This window comes from Mesoplodon mirus (assembly GCF_964341445.2).
Source record: "Mesoplodon mirus genome assembly, chromosome: X".
NCBI lineage: Eukaryota > Metazoa > Chordata > Mammalia > Artiodactyla > Ziphiidae > Mesoplodon > Mesoplodon mirus.
The window spans coordinates 44854916-44882759 of record NC_138981.1 but is presented as its reverse complement, the minus strand read 5'-3'; the positions used below and the strand labels follow the sequence as shown (position 1 = coordinate 44882759).

General features: G+C 51.1%; 1 protein-coding gene across 3 annotated transcripts; it reads left to right on the top strand.

Annotated features, from left to right (window-relative positions):
- Positions 1-614: 614 nt before the first annotated feature.
- On the top strand, positions 615-27831 carry OTUD5 (OTU deubiquitinase 5). 3 transcript variants are annotated; one of them, XM_082610721.1, is made up of 9 exons: positions 615-1971; positions 11785-11878; positions 20201-20265; positions 20353-20509; positions 20606-20754; positions 24376-24579; positions 26055-26256; positions 26345-26458; positions 26770-27831. In XM_082610721.1, the coding sequence occupies exons 1-9, from the start codon at positions 1378-1380 to the stop codon at positions 26892-26894; spliced, it is 1704 nt and encodes a 567-aa protein (XP_082466847.1). In that variant the 5' UTR covers positions 615-1377; the 3' UTR covers positions 26895-27831. The 3 variants fall into 3 exon arrangements, with proteins under 3 accessions (XP_082466847.1, XP_082466846.1, XP_082466845.1); XM_082610720.1 differs by having other exon boundaries at positions 635-1971; positions 11788-11878; XM_082610719.1 differs by having other exon boundaries at positions 635-1971; positions 26773-27831.
- Positions 27832-27844: the final 13 nt, after the last annotated feature.

The window sequence follows — 27844 nt, the reverse complement described above, 5'->3', positions numbered from 1 at the left end:
CTCCAAAGCCTGGGATTCTTTCCACTGCACTGCAGTGCAGACTAATTTATTGAGCACTCACTAGATGCCAGGCACAGCACCAGACCCTTTGCAAGCATTAACCTCTGATCCTTAAATTGGGATTATCATTGCCATTTTACAGAGAAGTAGAAATTGAGGATGGGGTGGGTGTTAAATGACTTGCCAGAGATCACTCAGGAGGGGCACAGCTAGGATTAGCTTGTAGCTCTCCACCCGTTCAGTAGCAGCAATTTTACCAAACTTATTGCGAGACGCTGGTTGCTGACAGAGCTGGTTTAGAAACTTTGCTCGATTCAGGTAAACACAGCTGAGGGGAGTTGTGGGGTGGGGGAAAAGGCTGTGCTGCGCCTGCGCGCTAGCCACGGGGGCGGGGAGGTCAACACGAGGGCAGCGGTGCGCCGGTGCCAGAGTGGGCGTGTCTGCTTCCCAAACACCCACTGTCCCAAAGGTGCACGTCTGTCCCAGGGTTGGCCCGTTCGACTTGAGTGGTGGCACGTCTTAACCAATCACCGCAGAACCCGGCCTGTTGCCAGGGTGAAGCAGTGCCCGCCTCTCTACCGGATGCGGATTTCTGGTGGGTGGAAACGGAAGTGATGCTTCAGGGGCTAGCTAAGCTCTGGGAGTGTTGATATTTTCCAGTCAGTCCGGCTGACTGGGGCCAAGTTGGAAGCCCGGAAGGGAGGCGATTTAAAAACTCGTGCACGGGGCAGGCCACGCTGTCCTGTTGCAGTGCCCCCGCCTGCGAGTCAGAGCCTCGGGGAGACAAGAGCACGACGGGACCGAGAGGAAAGGCAAGGAACAAGGGTGCAGACTTTGAAACCTGAGACAGAGGGCAGGGGAGGGCGATTGTTCGCTTCTGATTGGCTCGTGGGCATCATCGAGGACCCACGCAACCGCTTCGATTGGTTGGTGCCCTCAATTGTTGTGGCGGCGGCGAAGATTTTGCCCACGTACTTCCGAGCGAGAGGCGGGGCTGTGCCCCGGCGCGCCTGCGCAACGCCCCGGGCCCCACCCGGTAGTTCAAGAACCTGCGAGGGGGCGGGGCGAAGAGGTGCTTGTTTTGGTTCTGTTTTCTTTGAAGCCCAAGGCCGGAAAGAGCGTAGCAATAAACTTGCTGGACTTGGAGAGAAGGCTACGACAAGCTCGCCGTGGTGTCTTCATTTTGGACTTCACATCCGGGTTCTCCGGCCGCGTGACCCGCGCGCCGCCGACGGCTCGAGAACCGGTGCCTCGATCTCTTTATCCGGGTCCCGGCGATCCCGTCGTGCTTCGCGCACCACTGTAGCCCCCCTCATCCGGGTCCTCTCCCGGCGTGCCCCGCGCCGAGTTTGGTGGGGGGTACTCGGCGGTGCCGCCATGACTATTCTCCCCAAAAAGAAACCACCGCCTCCCGACGCCGACCCCGCCAACGAGCCGCCGCCGCCCGGGCCGCTGCCCCCGGCGCCTCGCCGCGGCGGGGGTGTAGGCGTGGGCGGCGGCGGCACGGGTGTGGGCGGCGGCGATCGCGACCGTGACTCGGGAGTCGTTGGCGCCCGTCCTCGAGCCTCGCCACCGCCTCAGGGCCCGCTCCCGGGGCCACCGGGTGCCCTCCATCGCTGGGCGCTGGCCGTGCCGCCTGGCGCCGTGGCGGGCCCCCGGCCACAGCAGGCCTCTCCTCCTCCTTGTGGGGGCCCCGGCGGTCCCGGCGGCGGTCCCGGTGACGCGTTGGGTACCACGGCAGCGGGCGTGGGCGCGGCGGGCGTGGTGGTGGGCGTGGGCAGCGCCGTTGGCGTGGGTGGTTGCTGCTCTGGGCCGGGTCACAGCAAGCGGCGGCGTCAAGCCCCTGGGGTTGGCGCGGTTGGCGGGGCCAGCCCTGAGCGTGAGGAGGTCGGCGCAGGTTACAACAGTGAGGATGAGTATGAAGCGGCTGCAGCGCGCATAGAGACCATGGACCCCGCCACCGTTGAGCAGGTATGGACGGGGGGTGACGGGTGACTGGGTGTGGTGGACGGGATGCCCAGACTGCGTAGGGACCCAAGGAAGGCTATTTGAGATCGCTCCAAGGGGCCTTTCTCTTCTCTCTGAGCCTGGCACTCTTTTCTCTGGTAGTGGGGGTGTGAGAGACCCTCTTTCCCCCGCCAAGGACTTGGGGTTAGAGGCCCCAGATAAGATGGAGGACTTAAAAGTGGGGTCTGTGGTGTCTTCTAGGGCCCGTAGTTGTCATTCTGGGCCCAGGGACCTCATCGTGTAGGGTCAATAGGTAGGAACTCCCCAGGAGAGACAGGAAAGATGGAATGCCTCCTGAGAGGGGAGTCTCATGACTCTCCAGAGGACCTTGGTCTGTGTTCAGTGACTTGAGATTTCTTTTCCTCTGGGATAAGAGTCTAAGACTTCTTCTCCAGGGAATACAAGTAAGGTGGAGATCTCAGAGATATGAGTGTCCCCAAGACGCCAAAACCGTTTCAGGGGTCTGAGACACTCTATATAGGACAACCCCCTTCTCTTTCTCAGGGGGATACAGCACAGGACCATGCAGCAGTGGGGTCTGAGACTCCCTCTTCTAGAAGTCAAGGGCCTGACACACACACATACATACCCCCCTAAGATCCCCTTCCCTATGGGAACAAGGGTCAAAACCAACACCCTGGGACCAGAAAGCGTGCTAGGGTACATGAGATTCATCCCCTTCTAAGTGACACGGGTCTGTGCTTTCTCTAAGAGGTCTGAGACCTCTTTGGAGACAAGAGTCTGCATTTCTCTCTAGGAGCTTAAGCTTTTTTTAAGGTCTAGACACCCCGCCCCCAGCACCAGGCCTGAACCTTTCTTCAAGAAAATGGGACTCACTGTTTCGGATACTGGAACCTAGGATTCCCCCTGCTTATGGACTGGGGCTTTCAGAGACTGGGTCTGAAGCCTCTTCGGGAAACTGATACCCCTCCACAGAGGTCTTTAGGGGACTTTTCTCCTCAGGGAGTGGTCTGAGTATTCTCTTTGGGCAGCTGAGACACACTGTGCCAAGGACTCTTGAGCTTTCCCTCAAAGACAAGAGATGCATACTTACCCCCAGTGACCAGTGTGTCTCTAGAGGTGAGGTCCAAACTTCCCCCTCAAGGAACTTAAGGTACTCCACAGGAACGGGAGGTCTCCCCTGACCAGATATGAGCCCTGAGACTCTTCCTTTGGGGCATGGGTAGAGTCCCTGGGGAATAGGGTTCCGCATCTCCCCTCATGAGTTTGAACTTTCTCTCAGCATACGTGTACCCCAGTTTTAGAGGCCTTTTGGGGGCATAAGATTTCATGCCTTGGGGACTTGAGCCTAAGCCCGCCTTCCACTTTGAACTAAGTCCTGCGGGCTCCTCATTATTCTTGGGGACATGGGTAAGGTGGGATTCTGGGGGAAAGGGTCTGAGCCTCCTCGCAGGGGCCTGAGCTTCCCCTCTGGGACAAGAGATCCTTCACCTTAGGGAGGGGCTTGAGCTCCCCACTTGGGTATGAGGCTCCTCCTCCCCTCCCTTCCCCCCCAACCAGGCAATCCTTTCTCACCAGGGAGAGGGACGGGAAGTCCTCCCCAATGTGGCCTGAGGCCTCCCCCATTGGACAGAAGGACCTGGATGCTTTTCACAGTCATAAGAACTCCCTACCTGAGCCTGCTCAGGCTAGGAAGTTCTCCTTACTTTCTGTGAGAAAGTTGTCAGGTACTGGGGACGTGAGGACTGAGGCCTGCCCTCAAGATCTAGGAGATGTGTTGAGTCTCTCCCTGACCCAGCTATGCTTCTAATTTCCTGGATCATGGAAGTATTCTCAGCTTCCTGAATTGCTTTCAATAAGCTTTTTTCTTCCCAGAGACAGGGAAGGGGTTTGGGACATCCCCACTGCAGGAAATTCTCCACCCACATTCCTCTCTCTCTTGGTTCAGGTAAATCTTTGTGTACTTCACGGGGGCCAGGGCCAGGGCCTGGTTTTGAGCCCCCGTTCTTGTTCCCTTTCCATGCATTACTACTTCTCCAGGCAGGATAAATCATCTGCCAGGGTGAGGACCAAGAGTTATTTCTTCTCTCTGGTTACAGTAAAGTGTGCCTTTCCTTCTCCACAGAAACGAGGAGTGCCAGGAACAGAGAGAAAGTCATATGCTGCCATGGTGACTAGAAAGACACCTCCTTACATCCCCTTTGCATCTCCTGGGCTAGGAGTCCCTCCCTTGTAATTGTTCCCATAAGAACATGGAAGTAAAGCTCTGTGGTTGCATGATACCTTCCCTTCCCAATGACGGAGGAGAGGCTTCCTGTCCTCCCACTTCTTGGGACAAAGGGAGGAGGAAGATGCTGCTTTTTGCTTCACCTGGTTGAACTTGGGGATGAAAAGAGGGGACATTTTTCCTGCTGCCCTAGGCTTGGTCCTGAACCATCACTGGGGGCATTTGTAACCCGGAGGCCAATTAGATCCTTGGGAAAGAGGGGAGTTGTTGAGAGGGAGCCCAGATGGTGAATCTGGTCCTTGTGACTACTCAGACTTGTCTGTCCTGATCCTGTTACTGTATCTACTGCCTTTGGGAGCCCTTTTGACACCCTGGGGGTCCCACTGCTAGGAAGGTGGTGGTGTCAGGGGTTTCCTTTCCCAGGTATGGCTGCCTTGCCGAGAGTCTTCCCTATGAAAAGAATGGCTTGAGAGCGTCCTGGGCTTGAGGACCCCACAGAGCATTTTGTGAAGGGGGCCCATGTGCTGAAGTGGTGGGAGGAGGTGGACCTGACACTGAAGCCAGGATGCCTGGGTTCCCACCCTGGCTCTGATGGGGCTTTTCTGGATGAACCAGAATAGTTCTGCCGGTGCTCTCTGAGCCACAGTTTTCTCTTTGGTCAGGTAAGGAGCTGGTGAAGTATTGTTTAGCTTTGGGATTTTAGGGAGCTCACACCAAAGCCCTTTGGGCCTGGAGGTGACAGGGAACAGTAGGTGTCTTTCGAGGCAGAACTGGGTTCCTCTCCTCTCTCCCCTGCCCGTGTTCCCTCTCAACCATCCAAGCTTGGTGGTCAGGACAAGTGGCCTGGTCAGTGTGAGGCTCAGGGTTGGCAGACAGTGATTTTTGTGGCCAGCTCTGCTGTGGTGAATAAGCTCGGGGGTTGCCTGTTGGGAGACCTCTTGGATGGTTTGGAAGTAGGGTTGTGTGTAGAAAAAGTTTAGGCTTTGGAGCTGGCAGGCCTGAGTTCAAATCCCAGGACCTCCTGCTTAGCTGCTAAAAGTCCACCCATGCCCAAGGTTATTGAGTGTCTGAATACCTGACCTGGCCCACCTTGGACCTTGGCTGATTCTTCTCTTGAAGCTTCCCCAGGATCATCTGGGTTCTTCCTAGGAGCCTTTGCAACAACTGATCTTTGTTGGCAAAGACCCTTCATTTGGCGTCTAGGAACCTGCTGATTCCTCTGGTGAGGAGGCAGAGTGGTATAGCAGGAAGTGGTCTCTGCCTGGGTGGTCTGGGTGGTCTGGGCTTGAGTCCTGTATCTTTTGGCAGTTCCTTTTTCTGGGCCTCAGTTTCTCCATCCATAAAATGGGTAGTGGTGGGGAGGGAGGTTGTACTCATTGTTCTGAAGCTAGTTGTAATCTCTTTAATTCTCTGTTCCCTACTCCCCCCATCCATTGTGAAAGTTTTGAGTGGGGCCCCTTGGCTTTTGGGAGTATGCTATGAAGTTTCAAGCAGTTACCAGCTTCCCTCTCCCCAGCCAGTGCTGTAGGCCTTTGTGTGTGTGTGTTTTGTTTTCTTTTGTTGTTGATGTTGTTTTTACTTTTTGGCTTCACCACTCGGGATATGGGATTTTAGTTCCCTGACCAGGGATTGAACCTGCACCCCTTGTAGTGTAAGCGTGGAGTCTTAACCGCTGGATCTCCAGGGAAGTCCCTGTGTGTGTGTGTGTGTGTGTGTGTGTGTGTGGTTTTTTTTAAATTTTTATTTATTTGTTTGTTTATTTATGGCTGTGTTGGGTCTTTGTTGCTGCGTGCGGGCTTTCTGTAGTTGCAGTGAGCGGGGGTACTCTTCGTTGCGGTTGCACGGGTTTATCATTGCAGTGGCTTCTCGTTGCGGAGCATGGGCTCTAGGCATGCGGGCTTCAGTAGTTGTGGCACACGGGCTCGGTAGTTGTGGCGCAAGGGCTTAGTTGCTCCGCGGCGTGTGGGATCTTCCCGGACCCGGGCTCGAACCCGTGTCCCCTGCATTGGCAGGTGGATTCTTAACCACTGCGCCACCAGGGAAACCCCCTGTGTGTGTGTTTTTAACAGCTTTCTTGAGATATAATTCACACATCATGCAGTTCACCAGTTCAAAGTGTACAATTCAGTGACTTTTAGTGTATTCACAGAGTTGTACATCCATCACCACAGTCAGTCAATTTTAGAACATTTTTTCACCTCAGAAAGAAACCCCGCATCATCATCATCCCCCATCCCCTCATCCCCTCATCCCCTCTCGGCCTCTGACAACCACTAATCTACTTTTTGTCTTGATTTATTTGTCTTTTCTGGATATTTCATATAAATGGAATCATACAACATGCAGTCCTTTGTGACTTCGTTCTTTCACTTGGCATAATGTTTTCAAGGTTCATCCATGTTGTAGCATGCATCAGGACTTTGTTTCTTTTTGTTGCAGAATAATAGAATCTTCATTTTTTAATCCCCCTCACCCCCCACCCCAGCAGCCTGGCAGTAGGTTTGGGGCCTTTTGCTCTTTTCCGATTCCTCTGCCCTGGAGAGCTTGTGTTAGTCCTTAGCAGTGTGTCTGTCTGTTTCTCATTGGATGTGTTGCCTGTGTTTAGCCCGTGGAGCAGAGCCAGCGTTCCTGGGTATTTTGGGGGAGAGAGGGGTGGTCTTGGCACCAGGCTTGCTGGGACAGAGCTGTGTAGCCCAGAATACGAAAAACCTCTTGGCCGTGGGTTCTGGGAAGACATCTGTCCGTGAGCTGCCACTGCTGCTGCCATCTCCCCCTGCCTCCTCCCCGTTTCAGTGGCAACTCATTCATCAATAGACAGAGTCAGCAGCTTCCCAGGCTGGGAGGGGGGATTCCAGGCCCCTGCAGCCTTAATTCTAACCCTTTCCCTGGGGGGATGCAAACAGGGTGGATCCTGTGGGATATGAGCATTGCCACGTTGCCTCACAGCTCACACAAGGGAGTGCTACAAGGAGGTTGTATTTGTTTCCTGTGGTTGCTGTGACAAATTACCACAAACTGGGTGGTTTAAAACAACAGAAATTTATTCTCTCACAGTTCTGGAGGCCAGAAGTCCGAAATCAGTTTCACTGGGCCCAAATCAAGGTGTTGGCAGGGCCACACTCACTCCACGGGCTCTATGGGAGAATCCAGTCCTCTTCCAGCTTCTAGTGGCTGCTCCCATTCCTTGGTTTTTGACCGCATCACTCTGACCTCTGCCTGCTTCTCCTCTGTGTATGGGTGGTCTCCTCCTCTGTCTGTATCAGGTCTTCCTCTGCTGTTCTAAGGACACTCGTGATTGCATTTAGGTCCTACCCTGATACTCCAAGATAATCTCCCCATCGCAAGATTCTTAACCACACTTGCAAAGATCCTCTTCCTGTAACATTTACAGGTTCCAGGGATTAGGGCCTGATGTCTTTGGGTGGTCATTATTCAGCCTACTACAGAGGTGTTCTTGTTTCCCTTCCAGGGCGAGGAAGGGAACTCATTAAGTGCTCTCATACTGGGCAAAGTCGTATAATATTTGAGTCTTCCCAGTATCCCTATTATTGGGAGGCTTGTTATCCCATTTCACAGATTGGAAAACTGTGGCTCAGAGCAGTTCATCACATGGCTAATAATTAGTGGAGTTGGATTGAAACCTCAGTCAGTTGGGTCCCACAGCCTGCTTCAACTTCTGTTGTGCCTTTGGACCAGTAGGTTGCAGTCTTGCACCTTGGATCCCCTGGTGTCAGAGAGCTTTGCCCAGCCCCTTTGTGGAGGCTCAGAGATGTGGAGAGAGTCACCCACAGGTTCAGCAGTGGGCTTGGAAGATTCAGGGTCTGGACTTTTTGTATTTTTATTTTATTTTATTTATTTACTTTTTATTTAATTTTTGGACTGTGCTGCACGGCATGTGGGATCTTAGTTCCCCGACCAGGGATTGAACCCTGCAGTGGAAGCACAGAGTCTTAATCACTAGACCGCCGGGGAAGTCCCAGGGTCTGGATTTGACTTTCTTAGGCCTGGACATTGATGTAGCTTATGGCTGGGCCAGCTCCCACCTTTCACTCCCGCCAGCCCTTCCTTCCTGGGCCATTTTCCTAAACGACTCTCAAGTTGGCACTTTCCTTGGAGGCTCCTGTCCATCTGGGGAAAGGAAAAGACTGTGCTCTGAGCTCTTGGGGCTCTAAGCTCTTTTTGGAGCCCAGGACCATGACCTCCCTGTTTCTGCCCGCAGAGGGAGAGAGAGAAGGGGTTTCAGCCAGAGCCTGCTTTAAAGGCTGCTGGTGCCAAAGGCAGTGGGTGGCTAGTGGTCTGGCCTCCAGATCCAGGCCCAGATGCCAGTCTGGCTGCCCCAGTACCAAAGCCTTGCTTGTGCAAGGGGAATGCTCAGGCCTTCTTCATTTTTAAGGACAAATCAGGATTTTCCCAAATGGGCTGCCAGGTACATCTCCATGCTGTGACTCATGAGGCTTCTCTTGTTGCCTTTACACTAGGCTTTGCTGGTGCCCAAACCCCAGTTCCTTTCTGCCTTTGTAAAATGAAGATAATGCTTCCTGCCACCTGAGCTGTGGTAAGGACAGTTAAATGAGGTCACCTTTTGCATCTGGCACCTGGCCTGGGCAGGCATTCGGCTAATATGAATTCATCTTTTTTCTTGGCCCTGTCCTGCTTACTTGCCTAGTCCTATCCAGGACTTTAGCTCTGCTGAACTCATTGCTGGGCCTCTGGCATCCCTGGAGTGACAGAAGTGATCTCTTATCCAGTTAACAAGCGTTTCTGGAGGTCTTGGTGTTTTACTCCTTCACCCAGGTGGCACCTCCTCTCAAGTGCCGGCCTTAATGACTGGCCAGGTCCCTTCCTCTGTTTCATAGCACCCCTGTGTTCACCTCTTTCAAAGCCCTTGCTCACACTTCAGTGTGGACATTGCCTGTTTCCCCACCCCTCTAGCAGTTTATGAATTTATCGAGGTTGAGACCAAATTTGATTCATTTTTCTGTCCTCATTGCCAGCCCAGGGTCCGACTTGGTAGCTACCTGGTAAACTTTTGTTGGATGAGTAAGTAGGAGCCACTCTCGTCCTCTTTGATCCCCTGTCCCCTCTCGATCTCTTTTCCCCCCATGCTTGAGGGCAGGAGGTTGCTGTGTGCCCTGCTTTTTTAGAACTACTACTTCTGTCCAGTCTGGGGTTGTAGTCATAGTTGCAGCTTCCCTGCTGAAGACCCCTGGCTGGGGCAGGCACCATGGTGCTGGGAGATGGCTGACTCTGCAGGTCAGGGATAGGGGAACTGGCTGGAGTAGGCCAGTCCAGCCTGACAGCCTCAGGGCAGGAGGGACACCTGGACTGCTGGAATGTTGTACACAAACAAGAGTTTGTGCTGTGGAAGCCCATTAAGAGCCTCCAGGTGCCTTTGTCATCTCTGGAAAGCCAGCCACAGCTTCCTGGTGTGCGGGCCCTGATGGTGGGGCTACTGGCTATTCCCTTGTCACCCTCCCTTCATCCCCTCCTGTCTAGCCACTCACCTGGGACTTTCTGAAGGCCTCTCAGTTGTACGTCATCTCTGTCTGTGCTGGTCTTGCCCCTTCTTCTGTTACTGATGACCACCTCACCAGTGCATGGTATGTTGTTCAGAAAGCCTTTTCAGGTCCTGAAGCTCCTCTTAACCTCTTGACAGCTGTCGGGCAGATCACATATCCCCTGTTTGATAGGCTGAGGCTTGGAGAGTTCAGGTAGCTTACCTGAACTCATGCAACAAGTGAGTGACAGAGCTGGGGTTGGAACCCAGAGCTTTTTAGCCTCTAAACCTTGTGCTTCCTACTTTGCCAGGAATTTCTCTCACCTGAGCTGGCTAAAAATCGCCTGCAGAGAGGTGACCTCCTCTGTCTGATTGGCATTAGCCCAGATCCTGTAAATCCCTAGGCTGGGTCGTGTCCCCAAGGAGCAGCCTTGGACTTTCTGGTCCCTAGACCTGATGCGGGCTCAGGCTGGCTTCTTCTGGTGGCCAGCAGATGGCGCGAGGAGGCTGGGAAAGATCTGCTGCTTCTGGTTTGTTTTGTTTTGAGATGGAAAACATGTTTTAAGTGACACTTGGACATTATTTTTTAATAGATTTATTTTTTAGAGCAGTTTTAGGTTCACAGCAAAATTGAGCAGAAGGTACAGGGAGTTCCCATATACCACCTGCCCCCCCACACATTCAGAGCCTCCCCCATAATCAGTGTCCCCCACCAAAGTGGTACATTTGTTACAATCATTGGACCTACACGGACACATCATAATCACCCAAAGCCCATAGTTTACATTAGGGTTTGCTCTTAGTGTTGTACATTCTATGGGTTTGGATAAATGTATAATGATGTAACCACTGTTACAGTATGTAGCATAGTTTCACTGCCCTAGACATCCTATATGTTCCGCCTATCCATCTCTCCTTTATTTATTTATTTATTTATTCATTCATTCATTCATTCATTTTTAGCCACACCAGGCGGCATGCGGGATCTTAGTTCCCTGACCAGGGATTGAACCCGTGCCCCCTGCAGTGGAAGCGTGGAATCTCAACCGCTGGGTCACCAGGAAGTCCCTCTCCATTATTTTTTTTAAAAACATCTGAAAATACACACTTGTACAGGTTCACTTAACCCCACACCTTTAGGGCCAGCTGTACTTTGGAATTCAGAGAAATTTCAGAATTTAGGAAAGTCACCTGGTATATGTACTGTGTATTATGTGACACCTCCCGTGGGGTCTATAGCCGCACCTCATAGTCAAACGCCTGAATGTTTCTGCATAGAAATGTTTGAATATTTTCCTCTAAGTGGAATAAATGGGTTCTTGTCAACTCAGGTCGGATTGTGATGCTAAATGAGTTAAATAAAGACTTGGTTTTAAAAGCTTTTAGAAGTTTGGAATTTTGGGTAAGGTATTGTATACCTCTTTTTATAAAGGAGGTGGTGAAGTAAAATCACCTGTAATACCAACATTTAGGGATAATATTTTGTTGTGTAAGGTCTTCCCAACTTTGTGTGCATGTGTGTTTGTATACATATGCATACATATATATATATGTTAAATGTGTTCTATCACAAGTGAGATCATACTTTGTATATGTTTTGCCTTATACAGTATATCTTGGAATTCCCTAGCTGTATGTGGAGCTCAGGAACTAGACTCTTGCCAGTCACTCCCTCCTAAACATCTCCCCTACCCTAAGTGACTAGAGGGTCCCCAGGTGAAACTCCTCGAGGTAGAGCCAGGTTTTCCCCCCAGGCACTTGCTGGGTCTGGGCCTCTGGCTGCCTAGGGGAAGGCCCAACACTGGATTCCCAGCATGGTTAGCAGTGGTCAGAATACAGATGGGGCTTCTGCTCTCAGGGCAGCTGAGACCCCTCTGGGAGCAAGTCTGCTCTGCTCACACAGTGACTGATTCCCTAAAAGAAAGGGTCTCCTCCTGCTTCACATGCACAGAGTTGTCAGGCAGGGCAGAAAACTGGACCCTGCCCATTGTCCTCTCAGCCAATCATCTGGGCCCCTTGAGAGCTCAGGGGCAGGGCCCTGGGGCGAGGGTACAGGCCTTTCCTGTTGCTGACCCCCACCTCTTCCCTCCAGCAGGAGCACTGGTTTGAAAAGGCCCTGCGAGACAAGAAGGGCTTCATCATCAAGCAGATGAAGGAGGACGGCGCCTGTCTCTTCCGGGCTGTAGGTGAGTCTCTGCCTCAGCCTTCAAGGGCCTAGGGCTGCCCCTGAGCTGTGTCCCAGTTGTCAGGAGTAACCCGTGTGACAGGGTTGGGGGCAGAGTTAGCTGATCTTTTAGGGACTCCAGTCCCCAGCCTCACGTTAGTATCTGGCCTCTAGCCCTCAGTCATGAGGTAGTATGGTGGTATGAGAGTAATAACAGCAATAATAGTGATAAAGAAAGTAACATTACTTAGGGGCAGATTGCTCTGTCAGACACTACAGTAAACCCTTTTAATTCTCCTCCAAGCTAGGTAAGTGTAGGACTATTGCTTCCAGTTGTTAGATGAGAAAAGCATCTCAGAAATAGGGAATGACTTACCTAGGGTCAGAGAGTACATAGAACAGTCGGGAGTCGGAGTCTGGGTTAGGTGAGTCTGAGGCCTCTTAACTGCAGCACACAGCTGTCACCCTGGAATCATAGGACTTTTTTTAAACGTACACGAAAGAAGAATAGTGAACCCTCATGTACCCATCATTCATCTTCAAAATAATCGTTAACATATTGCCAGCCTTGTTTCATCACTACCCCACCCACTCTTTTTTACTCTTCTGCAATGAGTATTTTTAAAGCAAAACCCCATCATGGATCATCTCATTCGTAAATATTTCTGTATGTTTCTCTGACAGATAAGGGCCCTCTCTTTCTCTTTTAACATAACAAAAATGCCATTATCATACCTAACAAAATTAATAATTCCTTAATACCATCTACTGTCCAGTCTGAGCTAGATCTTTGAAGCTTCTCTGGCTCTGAATCTCTGACTCAACAAGCAGTTGTGAGGTCCTGTGTTGGTGTCCAAGGGAAGCTGGGAGTGTGATCTGATCCTCCCTTTGGAGCCCTGATATCTCCCAAGGAAAAGTGCTCTCCCATAGGAGCTTTGAGCTGGGAGTCAGAAGCCCTTTCTTCTAGTTCTTCCTCCCCTGACTCATAACTTCCATTTTCCCATCTGTGAATGGTGTTGATTCGGAAGGGCTCATTGAATCCCTTTTGGGTCTGCTATTCTCTTAGTCTTTGCACACCCTTCATGTCTGTTGGTGGGCTGGACTGACTCAGGCTCCACTTCTGGCTCTACCACTGATTGTTGGTGTGCCCCTGGGCAAGCACCTCTTTTTTCCCTGAGCCTGTTTTCTGTATCTCAGGTACCTGTGTACCATGAGGCTAAAAGATGTCGTGTTATGATGGTTAAATGAGATTACTGTAGTAAATCCCTTTAGTGCCTGACTTGGTAGACTCTCATGGAACAATAGCATTGATAAAGCTTGAATGCTATTATTAGTGGTGCCTCAGAGCCACAGATGTTTGAGTGGGTGAAAGAAAGTTAGGTGGGGTGACTGGTTGCCTCCCTATTCTACCAAGCAGAAGAGGTTCAGGCAATGGAATCTGCTGGGCTGGGAAAACTCCAGCCTTCCTATCCCTGTGGCTCAAGTCCATGTCCTCCCTGGGATGTTTCCTAGAGAAAGAGCTAGGTTTGGGGGCATCTTGGACCAAAGGAAGGCAAAGAAAGAAGAGGTGGGGGCCCATTAGGTGTTAGGCCTGTGCCGAGACCTTAGGTTGAATGTGGGGTAAGCAAGGCTGCTGGTGGCGTGAGGGTCAGAGAATGCAGCTGGGCATCTGGGTCTTGGGTGGTCTTTGAGGCAGACCTTGGGCCTGGTGAGGACCTGGCTTGGCAGTAACCCATGTCAAGAACAAAATTTAAGGGTGTGTCCATCTAGCTGTTCTCCCCAAACACCTTCTGACCCTTCCCCCTCATTGGGGCCTTCCAGTAAGGGGCCTAAGTTTACAGGAAGAGCTGACCATGACAGGTTGAAGGCCTTTCCCTATCAGCACTATGGCTACACATTTCCTCTGACTGGGCTGCCCTTGGGTTTTCTTCGTAAAACCTCAGAAGCCCCACGGCCTCTCCCTGAGAAGTACATGACCCCCGGGTCTCTAGGCCTCACCTTGAGGTTTCCCTGGGGCAGAGTGCACAGGACACGTGCCTGGGGAGGGCACTTTATCCTCAAGCTTTCTGCTGCCCCTTTGCTTCCAGCCTAGCTTGGGACAGGGACAGGTGGTAGTTCCCCTAGGCTCTGGTGAGGAGGGCTACAGGCTGCCACATATTGAATAGTAGAAGGACCACGTAACTGAGGGCTGGAGTTGGAGGGGGGACCAACACAGAGACCACTCTGTCGTTCCTTGACCCCGAGTGATTGCTAGGCATTCCTCAGGGTGCTTCAGGTTCACCTGCAAAATTGCGATCATTATCCCATGAGACAGGTGAGAAGATTGAGGCTCACGAAAGGGAGGTGACATGCTCAGGGTCATTAGTGGCAGAACTGCATGGGAACCTAGAGGTATCCAAAGGACACATTCTTTCTATGACCCTAGGGAAGCCCTAGCTTCTTAGCTTAGCCGTCAACTGGCTGGGTGACCTTGGCTTTATTCCTTGACCTCTCTGGGTCTTACTTCTTCCAACTAGGAGCCTGTGGTCCTCTACTCTTAGGAATCCTGAGGCAGGTGGGTTTCTACCCTCTGTTTTACCTCTGAGGTCTGGCTGTCCCCAGTGTGAACCAATATCCACTGCTTGTGCCCAGTTCTCTTTTCCACCACCGCCTGTTGGGAACTCGTGAGCATTGGCACAGGCTTGGGTGGAGTGGAATTGGGAGCCTGGGTCCCAGAGGTATCCTGTGGTCCACCCTGCCCCTGCTATGCTCAGATAACCTCCTCCTGGAAACGTGAGTCTGCATCTCTCTTCCCTCCCTCTCTCTATATGGCTTTGACTCAGCAAAACCTCTGGCCCTGGCCCTGGTCTTAGCCTTGGCCTCGGCCTCTGTGGGCAGAGTGGCAGCCACATGTGCGTGTGTCTGTGTGGACCTTGGGGATACAGCTGGGACTGTGCACGTTACAGTGATGGGGCCTGGAAACATTAGCGAGGCCCACTGCTCTGGACCTTTTAGTCTTGGAACATGGACTATCAGCATTGGAGGAATGGATCTTCGATCAATTTTGACTCTTCTATAAAAGGGAAATAGGCCGTAAGAGAAAGTCAGGGCCTTATTATCTAGGTCACACAGCCAGTATCAGAACATTGGTGTTTGAGGTTGAACCAGGCCAGAAGGAGAAGAATCCCATGGGCCACCATGTACACCAGCTTCTGTTGACCTCTCTCTGCCCTGCCTCCTTCAGTGTTCCCATCTTTGCAATGGGCATTTTATCTATCTATCTATCTATCTATCTATCTATTTATTTATGGCTGCGTCGGGTCTTAGTTGCAGCGCATGGGATCTTTCGTTGTGGCGTGCGGGCTCTCTAGTTGTGGCATGCAGGCTGCCCTGCGGCATGTGGGATCTTAGTTCCCCTACCAGGGATCAAAACCACGTCCCTTGCATTGGAAGGCGGATTCTTAACCACTGGACCACCAGGGAAGTCCTGCAATGGGCATTCTTGAGTAGAGGAGCAGGCATCTCAGAGACCAGGCTATTGAGAGGGCTGAGTCCTGCTTTCTCCCCCGCTGAGGGTGTGCCAGTTGGGGTAGCTGGGGCCACAGGCCAGGTATGCACCACAGCTGCTTGACAGGCAGGTGAGGGCTTTTTTTTGGTTCATCTCCTCAGTGGGGCCAGGGTTCCCACTGGGCCAGGAGAGGAGCAGGGAATAGAGCAGGTCCTGTCTCCCTCTACTGCTTTGTACACACATTTGTGTGGTTTGTTTTTAGATTTCCCTGCACACACCAAGCTTCCTTTTCTGTCCTCAATGGAACTCGCTGTGGCTCTTCCAGCAGGCAGGTAGGCAGGCAGGCAGGCAGGCAGCAGCAGCAGCCTGGTAGGGGGTAATCCCCAGGTGCCTCTAAAACAAATTGTAGGGCCTTGTACTTGAACTCTTTATTTATTTTTAAAACTTTTTATTACTATTTTTTTTGGCTGCACCATGCAGTATATGGGATCTTAGTTCCCCGACCAGGGATTGAACCCATGCCCCCTGCAGTGGCAGTATGGAGTCTTAATCACTGGAACTCCAATGAAGTTTCCCTTAAACTCTTTAGAGAGTCCAGGCTCTCCTGTCTTGCTCTTCCACATAATTCCTCAACAAATAGTGACTACATTTTGGGGGACCTTCCCCCAGGCAGCACGGGAGGGAGGTTGAGACAAGTCTGTTAGAGCCATTGGCTATTCCCCCCTCCCATCAGGCCCCCTGGCAAAGGCTAGGAAGGAGGCGTGGAGGGGTCCTCAGTTTGTACAGCCTCGTGTCTTGTCCAGCCTTCAGTCTTTCCTGGTTGGTGGCAAGGGCATCTACTTGTTGGATACGATAGTCCTCTGCAGTTGTGAGGGTTGTTGTGTGGGTATTTGGCCTCAGGGAACATCTTTGGCAGGATCTGCTGGCTGTGTGCGTGCACATGTGCATTTCTATACTGGTGTCTCTGTACGCTCAGAGAAGGGACAGAAGTGGGGTGTGGGGAGGGAAAGTCCATGCTGACCTCTGTGGCCCTAGTAAGGGGTACAGCCCCTGATACCTGTAATCTCTGCCCACTTTCAGGCCTTTCCTGCATTCCAGCTGATTCCTGCTTGTGCTGGTGGGGAAACTGAGGCAGTCAGGATCAGGCCTGGCCTAGGGAGTCAGGTGGCTAAGTGGATAGCTGGATTGGGAGTGGTGGTAATGTCACCTGGGGCATCAGTGCTTGAAGTTACCAGTTACTCCTTGAAAGCCTGGCCTCTCCTTCAACCTCCCAAATGTGTGACCTTGGGCCAACTATGCCACATTTCTGTACCTCAGTATCTGTCCTGTGTAAAGTAGGGTTTTTTGGGGTAAGAATGGAATGAGTTAGAATGTGAAAAGGCCTTGGTGGAACCAATTGTAGTGTTGTACTGAGGATTTCTGAGCCCTATTTGGGTTGGGGACAGAGGTGAGGTAGTGGGGACCCCTTTCCAGCTGGACTCTGGGAGGGGAGAGCAGGTGCAGATTGCCCACAAGTGCAGTGTCAGCAAGAGGAGGAGTTTCGGTTTCTATCAAAACAAGTGCTGTGAATTCCCCTACCTCTGCAGGACCATTGGGCCCTTTCCCTCCACCTTGGACCCCACAGGGAAATCCAGCTCAGCCCCGGGTTCCATGTGCCACCTTCTCGGGAGGAGGAGGGCTTTCTGGAGGACAGAGGTAGGGCTGGCAAAATCAGACAAGCATCTCCTGAATGAGGATGTCTGTGTTCTTAGCCCTGCACTGGGTGTTTTTCCTGCCTTACGTCATTCAAAAGATCCTTCTACTCTGCCTCATTGGAACATCCTTAAGTGAGGCAGAGGGAGCCTGGTTCTGTTGCTCTGTTTCCTTGGATCAGAGACGCACATTTTCTTCCATGGTGATGATCCCCAAACTAGGCTACATCTTTTTTTTTTTTTGGGCCGTGTTGGGTCTTCGTTTCTGTGCGAGGGCTTTCTCTAGTTGCGGCGAGCGGGGGCCACTCTTCATCGCGGTGCGTGGGCCTCTCACTATTGCAGCCTCTCTTGTTGCGGAGCATAGGCTCCAGATGCGCAGGCTCAGAAGCTGTGGCTCACGGGCCCAGTTGCTCTGTGGCATGTGGGATCTTCCCAGACCAGGGCTCGAACCCGTGTCCCCTGCATTGGCAGGCAGATTCTCAACCACTGCACCACCAGGGAAGCCCTAGGGTACATCTTATAACCAGTGAGGTGGGTTCCCCCCTCCCAAAAGCTGTGATTAAATACATGTACCATAGAGAAGGTGGTATTTTACATTTTATAGATGAGTAGAGAAGGTCATACTTTGCCCACATGTAAGGAACCCAGTTTGTGAGGCCTGTTTGGTTGCTAAAGATTTGAACTACAGGCACAGAATGTAGGCTTGTGGACCTTTGGATTCAGCAAAGGTAGAGAACCAGTTCTGCCTTCATGAGGAGGGACAACCTAGACTTCGAGTTTGGGGCTTTCCTCTGGCTGATGAAGTGCAACAGAAATGAGGAAGGGCTTAATAAGTGGTTCCGGTGACATTCTAGCTGACTTGTGGGTGGCTAGCTATCTGAAGGAGTCACCGTCCTCCTTATGACAAACGGAGCCCTGTCTCTTGAACACCTAGTATGCTTTAGGTGTTCAGCAGACCATCCCCTGTAGTCTTAACAACGCCCCATGAGAGGAAGAGGCGTTACTCTCCCCCACTTTATGGATAAGGACATTGCAGCCCAGAGTGGTTAAAGGCCTTTTCCAGTGCCACATAGCTAGGAGGCAGAAGAGCCTTTCTGTCAGGCAAAGGAGTCACAGGGCAATGGGGGGACCCTCATGGGAAGGTTCTCCCCCAACTCCCTTCCCTGTCCACAGTCTCCCCTCTTTCCCCCAACTTCTTGCATCTGGCATCTAGGTCGGGTAGATCTACCTCCCAGGCCGGGAAATGCCGGTTGACCCTTCCCTAGGAGCATCTCAGCCACCTCCCTGAGCCTGACAGACCAACTCCTATTTTTTAACCCCTTCACTCCTGTCTCAGTTCCTGTTTACTGCAGCTGCTGACAGCACTGCCTCTTTGGCACCCCAAGTTTATTCTACAGAAATAGCTCCTCGGGCAGCTCCGGCAGCCACAGCGGGTTCTGTGGTCCTGGCTTCTAAGAAAGGCAGCGGCAGGGGGCCCCCAGCCTGTGCACAGGGCATGTGACTTGCTGGAAGTGCCGCTGGGGGGTGGGGCAGGGGAGAGCGTGGCCGCAGAACCCACATCCTTGTTTACATCGGTGAAGGGACTACCCCTTCCCGCCTTCACAGCCCCCACTCCCCATCCCTCTCAGGTCTCTGCACCTCCAGGAGGACGTGAGACAGGCATGGGCCCTGTTTTCGGCCTTTTTCTCCTTATCTCACATAACCCTCCAGGGAAGGAAGGGGAGGGCAGCGAAGGCGTTCTTCTGGCGATTCTTCACAGAGGTAGACTGGCTGTCGTGGAAGAACTCTGCATTGTTCCCTGCGGGACCTGCCCCTGCCCCTGCCCCTGCCCCAGTGCCCCAGTGCCCCAGGGAGATCCCGTCAGAGCAACGGTCTTCCGGGGAGACAAAGGGAAATTCCCTCTTCTTCTTAGCCAGTGGACATAAGGCGTGCCTCATCTTCAAGCCCATTTTAATTTCTCAGGGAGAAGGCTCCCTGGCTCCCCCAGCCTTCCCATCCACTCAGCAAACTGTTCCCAATTTCTTGCACTGCATCAGGCTCTGAGCTGGGGGTGGACTTGGATGTGAACTGCCCTCTGCCCTCAGTGGGAACCCAGTGTGATCAGGCAGATGAAGTCTGTACGCACCTTTGATAAATCTGGTGATAGAGGTGCTCTGGAGGGTGGGGAACTGTTTTAAGAATACATTGCTATTTGACAAGTAGGCAGACAAGGAGGATGGAGATAATGTCTTGAAAAGGGAATGGCATGTTTGAACATCCTTAAGTGAGGCAGAGGGAGCCTAGTTCTTATTGTGACCAAAACCCTATAATGCCTGGACCATTTGGGCCACAGGCTGCCTTTCCTGAATTAAGCTTAAGTTAGATGCATATGTGTCTTATCTCTCTTATAGACTACATGCTTCTTGCGGATAGGGGCAGGATTTTACTCACCTCTATCACCTTCACAGTACTGCACGTTCAGGCCCCACTACAGGAAAGGGGGCTCTGAGTGACTGCTCTGTCCCAAACCCAGTGCTAGTCACTTCACACCTATTATCTTATTAATCCCACGAGAGGCCTGCCAGGAAGTCATCCAGCTCCATCCCATTTTACACGTGAGGCATATGAAGGTCAGAACACTTGGGTCATTTGCCTCTGGTCATTTTGTTCACTAGTACCTAGCAGAATTGGGCTTAGAGCCCAGTTGTTTTTCTTTTCCTTTCCTTTCCTTTTTTTTTTTTTTTAACCTTATAAAGGCCATACTCACTCCTGAGAGTCAGGAAACTGAATTCTAGAATCTGTCACAGACTTGACTTCTGTGTGACCTTGGTCAAGCCACAAACTCCCCGAGCCTCAGTTTCCTCATGTGAAAAGCGAAGGGGGGTGTATGTGGAATTGAAGGTGCTTAAGGCCACTTAGGGATTTAAAATGTTTGTTGACAAAGTCATCTGCTCAAGAGGCCTGTGGTTGTGTCCCTCTTACCTGTACTCTTGTTCTTAAAGACTGTCCCTGCCTGCCTCTTTTTTCATGACCCTATTCCAGCCCACAAGGCCAAGAACTCTCCATGCCTTAGGGTAGGAAAGGGCATTTCCCTGGCCCCCAGCCCTCCACCCCCAAGGATGTTCTATGACTCAGAACTCTTCTTTGGTGGCAGCTCTGACCCCAGCCTCTCCTTCTGTCCCCACAGCTGACCAGGTGTATGGAGACCAGGATATGCATGAGGTTGTGCGAAAGCACTGCATGGACTATCTGGTGAGACCTTGCAGAGACCTTGGGGCGGGGGCAGAGTGGGAGGATCTCTTCTCCACATAGAGCTTGCTCCTCTGATCTATTCTGCAGATGAAGAATGCCGACTACTTCTCTAACTATGTCACAGAGGACTTTACCACCTACATCAACCGGAAGCGGAAAAACAACTGCCATGGCAACCACATTGAGATGCAGGCCATGGCAGAGATGTACAACCGGCCCGTGGAGGTGTACCAGTACAGCACAGGTACTTCTGTGGTGTTGGTGAGCGACTGATCACGCCTGGTCCGAGCCTGCCCCACCCAGCCCATTGTGGATGCTCCCTCCTTCTCTTTCTCTGCAGAACCCATCAACACATTCCATGGGATCCATCAAAATGAGGATGAACCCATCCGTGTCAGCTACCATCGGAATATCCACTACAATTCAGTGGTGAATCCTAACAAGGCCACCATTGGCGTGGGGCTGGGCCTGCCATCATTCAAACCGGGGGTAAGCAGGTCCCTGTGCCCAGAATGGATGCTGGATATAGAGACCAGAAATCTCTGTTGGAGTTTCAGTTTTGCCCCTAGCCCACAAAAACATCCTGTCACCTCTCTGAGTCGCCCGTAAGGTCTCACCTCTGTGAAGTTAGGAAGTTACCCAAGGTGGTCTCTCAGGGCTCATTCTGTGGTCTTGGTTTGCCTGTCTGAGCTGGCTCACCCATCTTTTGTGCCTGTTAAGGGTTGGCATTTGGGGATATGGAGTCACACTTGGGAACTGTGAGCCAGGGCTTGGTCTGGGTGTCTTGGCACCCACATGGATCCTCCTCTGAACCTCAGCAGGTACAGACAGCTGTGGTCACAGAGACTTGGAGTGTAGGCCTGGCCCCACCACTTACTGGCTTGGGACCTAAGGCAGATTGTACAAGTAATTTTACTGGCAGCTTGGCCGATACAGAAAGTGCCTAACACTGGGCCTGGTGCCTAGTAGGTGCTCAGAAGGTGGCAGTACATTTTCTCAGCACACACTGACAGATTCTGATTCTCTGTCTCATAAACAGTTGTCTGCTGGGGATTTTGGTATCTTCTATTCAGGTTTCACTTCCTACAAACAGAAAGTGCTCCTGCCTCATTTTAGGAAACACACCCCAACACCAACACACCCTCTAACATAAAGGTTTTTTGGGTTTGTTTTTTAAATTTTTAATCTCAGAACAGTTTTAGATTTATGTAATTATTGTGATTATAGAATTCCCATATACCCTCCTATGATTAACGTATTAGCATAGTGTATTTGTCACACTTAATGAACCAATATTGATATATTAACTAAAGACCATATTTCTGTGACAGTTTTTCTGAATTTCCTTGTTTTTGATCTGTTTACAGACTCTATAGTTTTGCCTTTTCTAGAATGTCATATAATTGGAATCATACAGTATGTAGTTTTTCCAGTGGCTTCTTTCAAGTAACACTGTACACTTAAGATTCATCCGTGACTTTCTGTGGTTTAATCACGTGTATCTTTTCTTTTTCCTTTTGTTAAAAATGTGAGTGCCCTAAGTTTTTTTTTTAGTAGACTTGTTTAGAATAGTTTTAGATTTACAGAAAAATTGAGAAGGTAGTAAAGAGTTCCCATATACCCTCCTCCCCCTTGCACACAATTTTGCTATTATTCACATATCAGATGACTGTGCTACATTTGTTACAGTATATGAACCAATATTCACATATCATTATTAACTAAAGTCATAATATCTCCTTAGGCTCTCTTATCTGTGATGGTTTCTCACACTTTCATGATTTTGGTGACCTTGACAGTTTTGAGGCGTACTGGTCAGCTATATTGTAGGATGTTTCTCTTTTGGACTTCGTCTGATGTTTTTCTCATGATTAGACTGGGGCTGTGGGTTTCAGGGAGGAGGATCACAGTGGTAAAGTGCCGTTCTCATCACATCATATCAACAGTGTATACTGTGAACGTGATTTATAACTGTTGATGTCGACCTTGATCATCTGGCAGAAGTAGTGTTTATCAAGTTTTCTCCACTGTAAAATTACTCTTCCCCCACACCACCCCCTTTTCCATGCTGTACTGTTTGGAAGGAAGTCATTTACAGCCCACACTTAAGAAGTGGGGTTAGGGAATTCCCTGGCAGTCCAGTGGTTAGGACTTGCGCTTTAACTGCCGAGGGCCTGGCTTCAATCCCTGGTTGGGGAAAGAAGATCCCGCAAGCCGCACAACACAGCCAAAAAAAAAAGGGGGGGGGTGTTATACTCCATCTCCTTGAGAGCATAGTATCTACAAAAATTATTTGGAATTCTTCTGCAAGGGAGATTTGTCTCTTATCCTCCATTATTAATTTATTCAATCATTTATATCATTGTGGACTGATGGGTATATCTTTAATACTTTTACACTTTGGGTTATAATCCAACACTGTTTTTATTTTGATGCTCAAATTGTTCCAATTTTGGCTATTGGGAGCTCTTTTTGTTGGTTCCTGCGTCTCTGACATACCTCCATCATTGTGGTGGTGTGTTTTGGCAGCGGGGGGTGTTTCTTGGTTTGTTCGTTTTTGTTTTATTTATTTATTTATTTATTTTAATTAATTAATTTATTTATTTTTGGCTGTGTTGGGTCTTCGTTGCTGCGCGCGGGCTTTCTCTAGTTGCGGCGAGCGGGGGCTCCTCTTCGTTGTGGTGCACGGGCTTCTCATCGCAGTGGATTCTCTTGTTGCGGAGCACGGGCTCTAGGCACACGGGCTTCAGTAGTTGTGGCACGCAAGCTCAGTAGTTGTGGCTCACAGGCTCAGTTGCTGTGGCGCACGGGCTTAGTTACCCCGCGGCATGTGGGATCTTCCCAGACCAGGGCTTGACCCGTGTCCCCTGCATTGGCAGGCGATTCTTAACCACTGCGCCACCAGGGAAGTCCCTGTTTTATTTTGTTTTGAATACTTACTTTCTGGCACTACAAGGTGCTCCAGGCTCACCTTGTATATTTCCTGCCCCATTCCTAGAACCAGCCATTTCTCCAAGGAGTCCTAGTTCCTTTTATTGGAGAATGTTATTAGAAACCAGCATCTGGGTGCTGAGTTTGCTCCTTGCTATTGGGGTATCCTTGTTTCTAGGCCCTTTCAGCTGACAAAGCAAGGAAGTATATGTGTATATACTAATCTGTGTGTATACACATATCTAGAAATATTTCTATATGTAACCATCCGTATCTACATGAAGCTATAGTTCTTACTGATATCTTTAACTGATGGGTACCTTGTTGTTATTTTTAATTTGCAATTCCTAATGACAGATGGTGTTGAGCATCTTTTCATGTGCTTATTTGCCATCTGTATATCTTCTTTGAAGTTGTGCTTAGATTTTTTTCCCCGTTTTTTAATTGGCTTATTCTAACAGAGTTTTACATTCTTTTTGGACAGTTATCCATGGGTAAAAAATTACATTTTACATCATTACTTAGTGCATGCACACATTGGTGTGTGGTGTGTATATGTGCATTAAAATAAGTTTCACTGAACAGTACTGCACATTTATTCCCTGAGATATGCAGTGATACTTTTCATTGTTCTGTTTTTAAAAATCTGTTATGTCTCACAGCCTGACAGAGAACACTCTCACACAGTGTTCCACAACTCACAGCACCTTACACCATGCTGACACTGTTCTCTTGTCCAGTTAAATGCCCCAATACTCCCTCTACCCTGTGGACACAGAGCTCACTTCTCGGGTGATCTTTTCTCCTTGTCCCATCTGGGCATAGGTGAGGAAGGCCTCAACAACTGAGTCGTCACTGGGTGAGGCTTCTTTAAATTCTAGCCCTGGCTGGCGAACACCTGACTGCCCCAGGCTTAGTACTTCAGTTGAGGTGTCTTGGGGTTGGGAGCAGAGCTTCTGAGTATAGGAGTTTGGAACGACACGTCCCACAACCCAAGCCCGCCTCCCCCCCAGTCCCTGATGAATAGGCAGCCTGCCCAGGGGGTTGCTTCGTAAGAGTACCTGCCTTTGTGCCTACTCTCTTCCGGGCCTGTGGGCCCACCTCCCTGAGCCAGTTCTGGCTCTTGGCCAGAGTTCAGAGTGTCAGCCCACATCACTGTTCCTCCCCCACTTCTTGCAGTTTGCAGAGCAGTCCCTGATGAAGAATGCCATAAAAACATCAGAGGAATCGTGGATTGAACAGCAGATGCTGGAAGACAAGAAGCGGGCCACAGACTGGGAGGCCACAAATGAGGCCATTGAGGAGCAGGTGGCTCGGGAGTCCTACCTGCAGTGGCTGAGGGATCAGGAGAAACAGGCTCGCCAAGTCCGTGGCCCCAGCCAGGTGGGTCCTGGGTTCTGTCACTAGCCTGGCTAAGAACCTGTTAATTCCCACGTTCTGCCCACAAACGGGCAGAAAAAAACTAGCAATTTTGGCATCTGGGAGAGAAGGAAGCTCCCAGCCCCGTCTGTACCTCATCTTGGCCATAGTCTTGGCATTGTGCCTTAGAACTCTCAACGCTTGTGCAGAACTAGCTCTTTTAAGGAGTGAGGGAGGGCAGCCACTGGTGGTGACATGCAGGGTTCATGGATAGTTTCAGAGGGACAGGCTTTTGCTGAATGTTCTTGTGTGGCAGGCTCTGTGCTGAGGATGTAAAATCAGGTCTGGCCCACTCCACCCTCAGTGATTCTGTCTGTTAAGGGAAACACATGCATCAGTGGGACCCTTGACCCTGGCTGGGAGACCAGTGAAGGTGAGGGCTCTGGTCAGTCTCCACACAGAAAGGTTGAATTCTTAGGGCATGACAGCCAGGCATTTGAGGAATCACAAGGAGTTTAGAGTGATTAATAGACATTGGCAAGAGCTGAGTAATTCGTTGAACAAATATTTATTGCAGGTCTATGCCAGGCACTGTTCTCAGTGTATAGGGGTACATTGGTGAGCCAGGCAGTCCCAGATCCCTGTACTTGTGGTACTTACATTTATGCAGAGTGGAACAAAATAAACATAATGAATAAATTAATTGAGAGGTAGTATGGATGAAAGATGTAGAGCAGGATAAAGGGGATGAGTAGGACTGAGTGGGGCTGGGAGTTCACAGTATTAAATAGCATGGTCAGGGTTGGCCTCAGAGCAGGTGAGATTTAAGCAAAAGCTTGCAGAGGTGAGGGGATTAAGTGCCTATGCCAGGGAAGGCAGAGAGCCAGCTAGAGCAAAGGCCCTGAAGAAAGTGCACACCTGGTGTGATTCAGAAGCAGCCTGGAGGCCACTGTGGCAGAAGAGAATGTAGTAGTAGATGGAGTCAGAAGGCGGTGGAGCCAGATTGGAAGGGGCTTGTGGGCTGTGGTGAGAACTTTGGCTTTTTTTCTGAATGAGGCAGAAGCCATGAGAGGGTTGTGAGCAGAGAAAGAGTGGGATCTGACTTAGGATTTAACAGGATCCTCCTGACTGCTGAGTGTAGAACGGAGTCTAGGGGGCAAGGGTGAAAGCAGGGGACCAACAAGGGGAAGGCTACTATAGCAGTTTTGGTGACTGACGACAGTGCTGGCAAGGGAGGGGGTGAGAAGGGGATAGATTCTGGATCTATTTTGAAGGTGGAGGTAACAGGTTTCCTGTCAGATTGGCTGTAAGGGTATGAGAGGGGCTTTAAAAGAGCTTACCTTCATCCTGTGGTCCATTGTGTGAACAAGAATGGTGGTGGCCTATGTAGAAGCTATATCATAGCCAGGATCCTGGGAGGGAGCGAGCCCTTTGGGAATGGGGCAGAGGAGGGTTGCGACTGGTATTGGTCTTTACCTCCTCCTCCTTCCTCACTGCAGCCCCGGAAAGCCAGCGCCACGTGCAGCTCTGCCACAGCAGCAGCCTCCAGTGGTCTGGAGGAGTGGACCAGCCGGTCCCCAAGGCAGCGGAGTTCAGCCTCGTCACCCGAGCACCCTGAGCTGCATGCCGAGCTGGGCATCAAGCCCCCTTCCCCAGGCACTGTCTTAGCTCTTGCCAAACCTCCTTCACCCTGTGCACCAGGTCAGTGACTTGCTGATAGGGAGCATGCAGGGGTCAGGAGGTCCTGCCTAGGTCCTGGGCCCTGCCTCTGACTGTCCATCTGCCCCAGGTACGAGCAGCCAGTTCTCGACAGGGGCCGACCGGGCTACTTCTCCCCTCGTGTCCCTCTACCCTGCTCTGGAGTGCCGGGCCCTCATTCAGCAGATGTCCCCCTCTGCCTTTGGTAAGCCTCGTCTGTCTAGGGTCCAGGGGCCAGCTGGGAGTTGGGGAGAGATGGAAAAACCAGCTAGTCCTGAAAAGGGGGCTTCTTGGGCCTCTGGCCATCTCCCCAGGAAAAGAGAATTTTTCAGGTCCAAGAGTCTGTCCCAGAGGCGGATCTGAGTGGGGTTTTGTAGGCCTAGAGGAGTCTTCTCCTTAGAGAAAAGAGTGATGGGGGCCTGAATGGGATCTCTCCAGAGCCAGGGATCAGCAAAGGGCAAGGAGACGGCAGGCTTTAAAGTGCTCTGTCATCCTTTTTCCCTTCCTCTTGCCCAGCAGGCCTGAACGACTGGGATGATGATGAGATCCTAGCGTCGGTGCTGGCAGTGTCCCAACAGGAATACCTAGACAGTATGAAGAAAAACAAAGTGCACAGAGACCCACCCCCAGACAAGAGTTGATGGAGACCCAGAGACTGGAGACGATCTCCCAACCCCCACACTCCTGCCCTCTGGTGCCACCCCACCTTCTTTGGCTTTCTTCCCTCTTGCCTTCTTCCTTCTTCCCTCTCTCCCCTCCTCTCACTCCTCCCCACTTCCCTCTGGCTAGCCCACCCCTGCGTGCCCTCTCATCGCTGCCACCACCATCATCACCTGTCTCTTCGCCAGCTGACGTGCCCTGTTGCCCCCTGCACAGCACCATCCCTGCATTCCACAGGGGACTCGGGCAAGGGTGCTGAAGGTAGGCGAGAGGCACACAGAGACAAACCAGCTGGCAGCCAGGCAGCCCCTGAGGAGTGACATTCAGACAGAGGAAAGTCTCCCTGTCCCCGATTCCTTCCAAGATCAGAAACTTGTCACCCCAGCACAAATGATGCCGAGGAGGTGGGAGGAGAAAGTGGGAAAATCCCCTTCCCAGTACCCCAGTCATTGTTGAAATTTTTCTCTATTAAACTGTACTTTTATCTTATAAAATCAGCCAATCAAAAAGTGATGTAGACAACAGCACTGGCTCTATGAAAGTGGCATCTCTCTGGTTTGGGGGCAGGCAGGCCATGGGGCATGAAGATGTGATTGATGTCCCTGGCCTCCAGCTCTGTGGAGGCGGGCAGGGTCTAGTGTGAGCCAGGGTGGGGTGGGAGGGCAGGGGGGGCAGGTGTCAAGTGGGCTTTGGACAATGAGACTCTGACCTTGCTGCATTCCTTATGCTTCCACCACCACCACCAGTCTTTTTGGAATCTCGGGGTGGGGGGCACCTTTGAGGATCACGGCCGCCGCCCAGGATTTGAGTGTGGGGGGTGGGAGCGGCCTTGGCAGATGGGGCACCCACGCCCTGCAGGTGTCAGCAAGATCCACCATCTGTAATGTCCTTGGCACAATAAAACCAAATGTCAGTTTCCCCTGAGCGCCTC

Coding starts and splice junctions, on each gene's coding strand:
- OTUD5 (XM_082610721.1), top strand. CDS start 1,378: ATGACTATTCTCCCCAAAAAGAAACCACCGCCTCCCGACGCCGACCCC. Junction 1,972..11,784: donor ACCCCGCCACCGTTGAGCAG/GTATGGACGGGG, acceptor TCTTCCCTCCAG/CAGGAGCACTGGTTTGAAAA. Junction 20,755..24,375: donor TGCCATCATTCAAACCGGGG/GTAAGCAGGTCC, acceptor CACTTCTTGCAG/TTTGCAGAGCAGTCCCTGAT.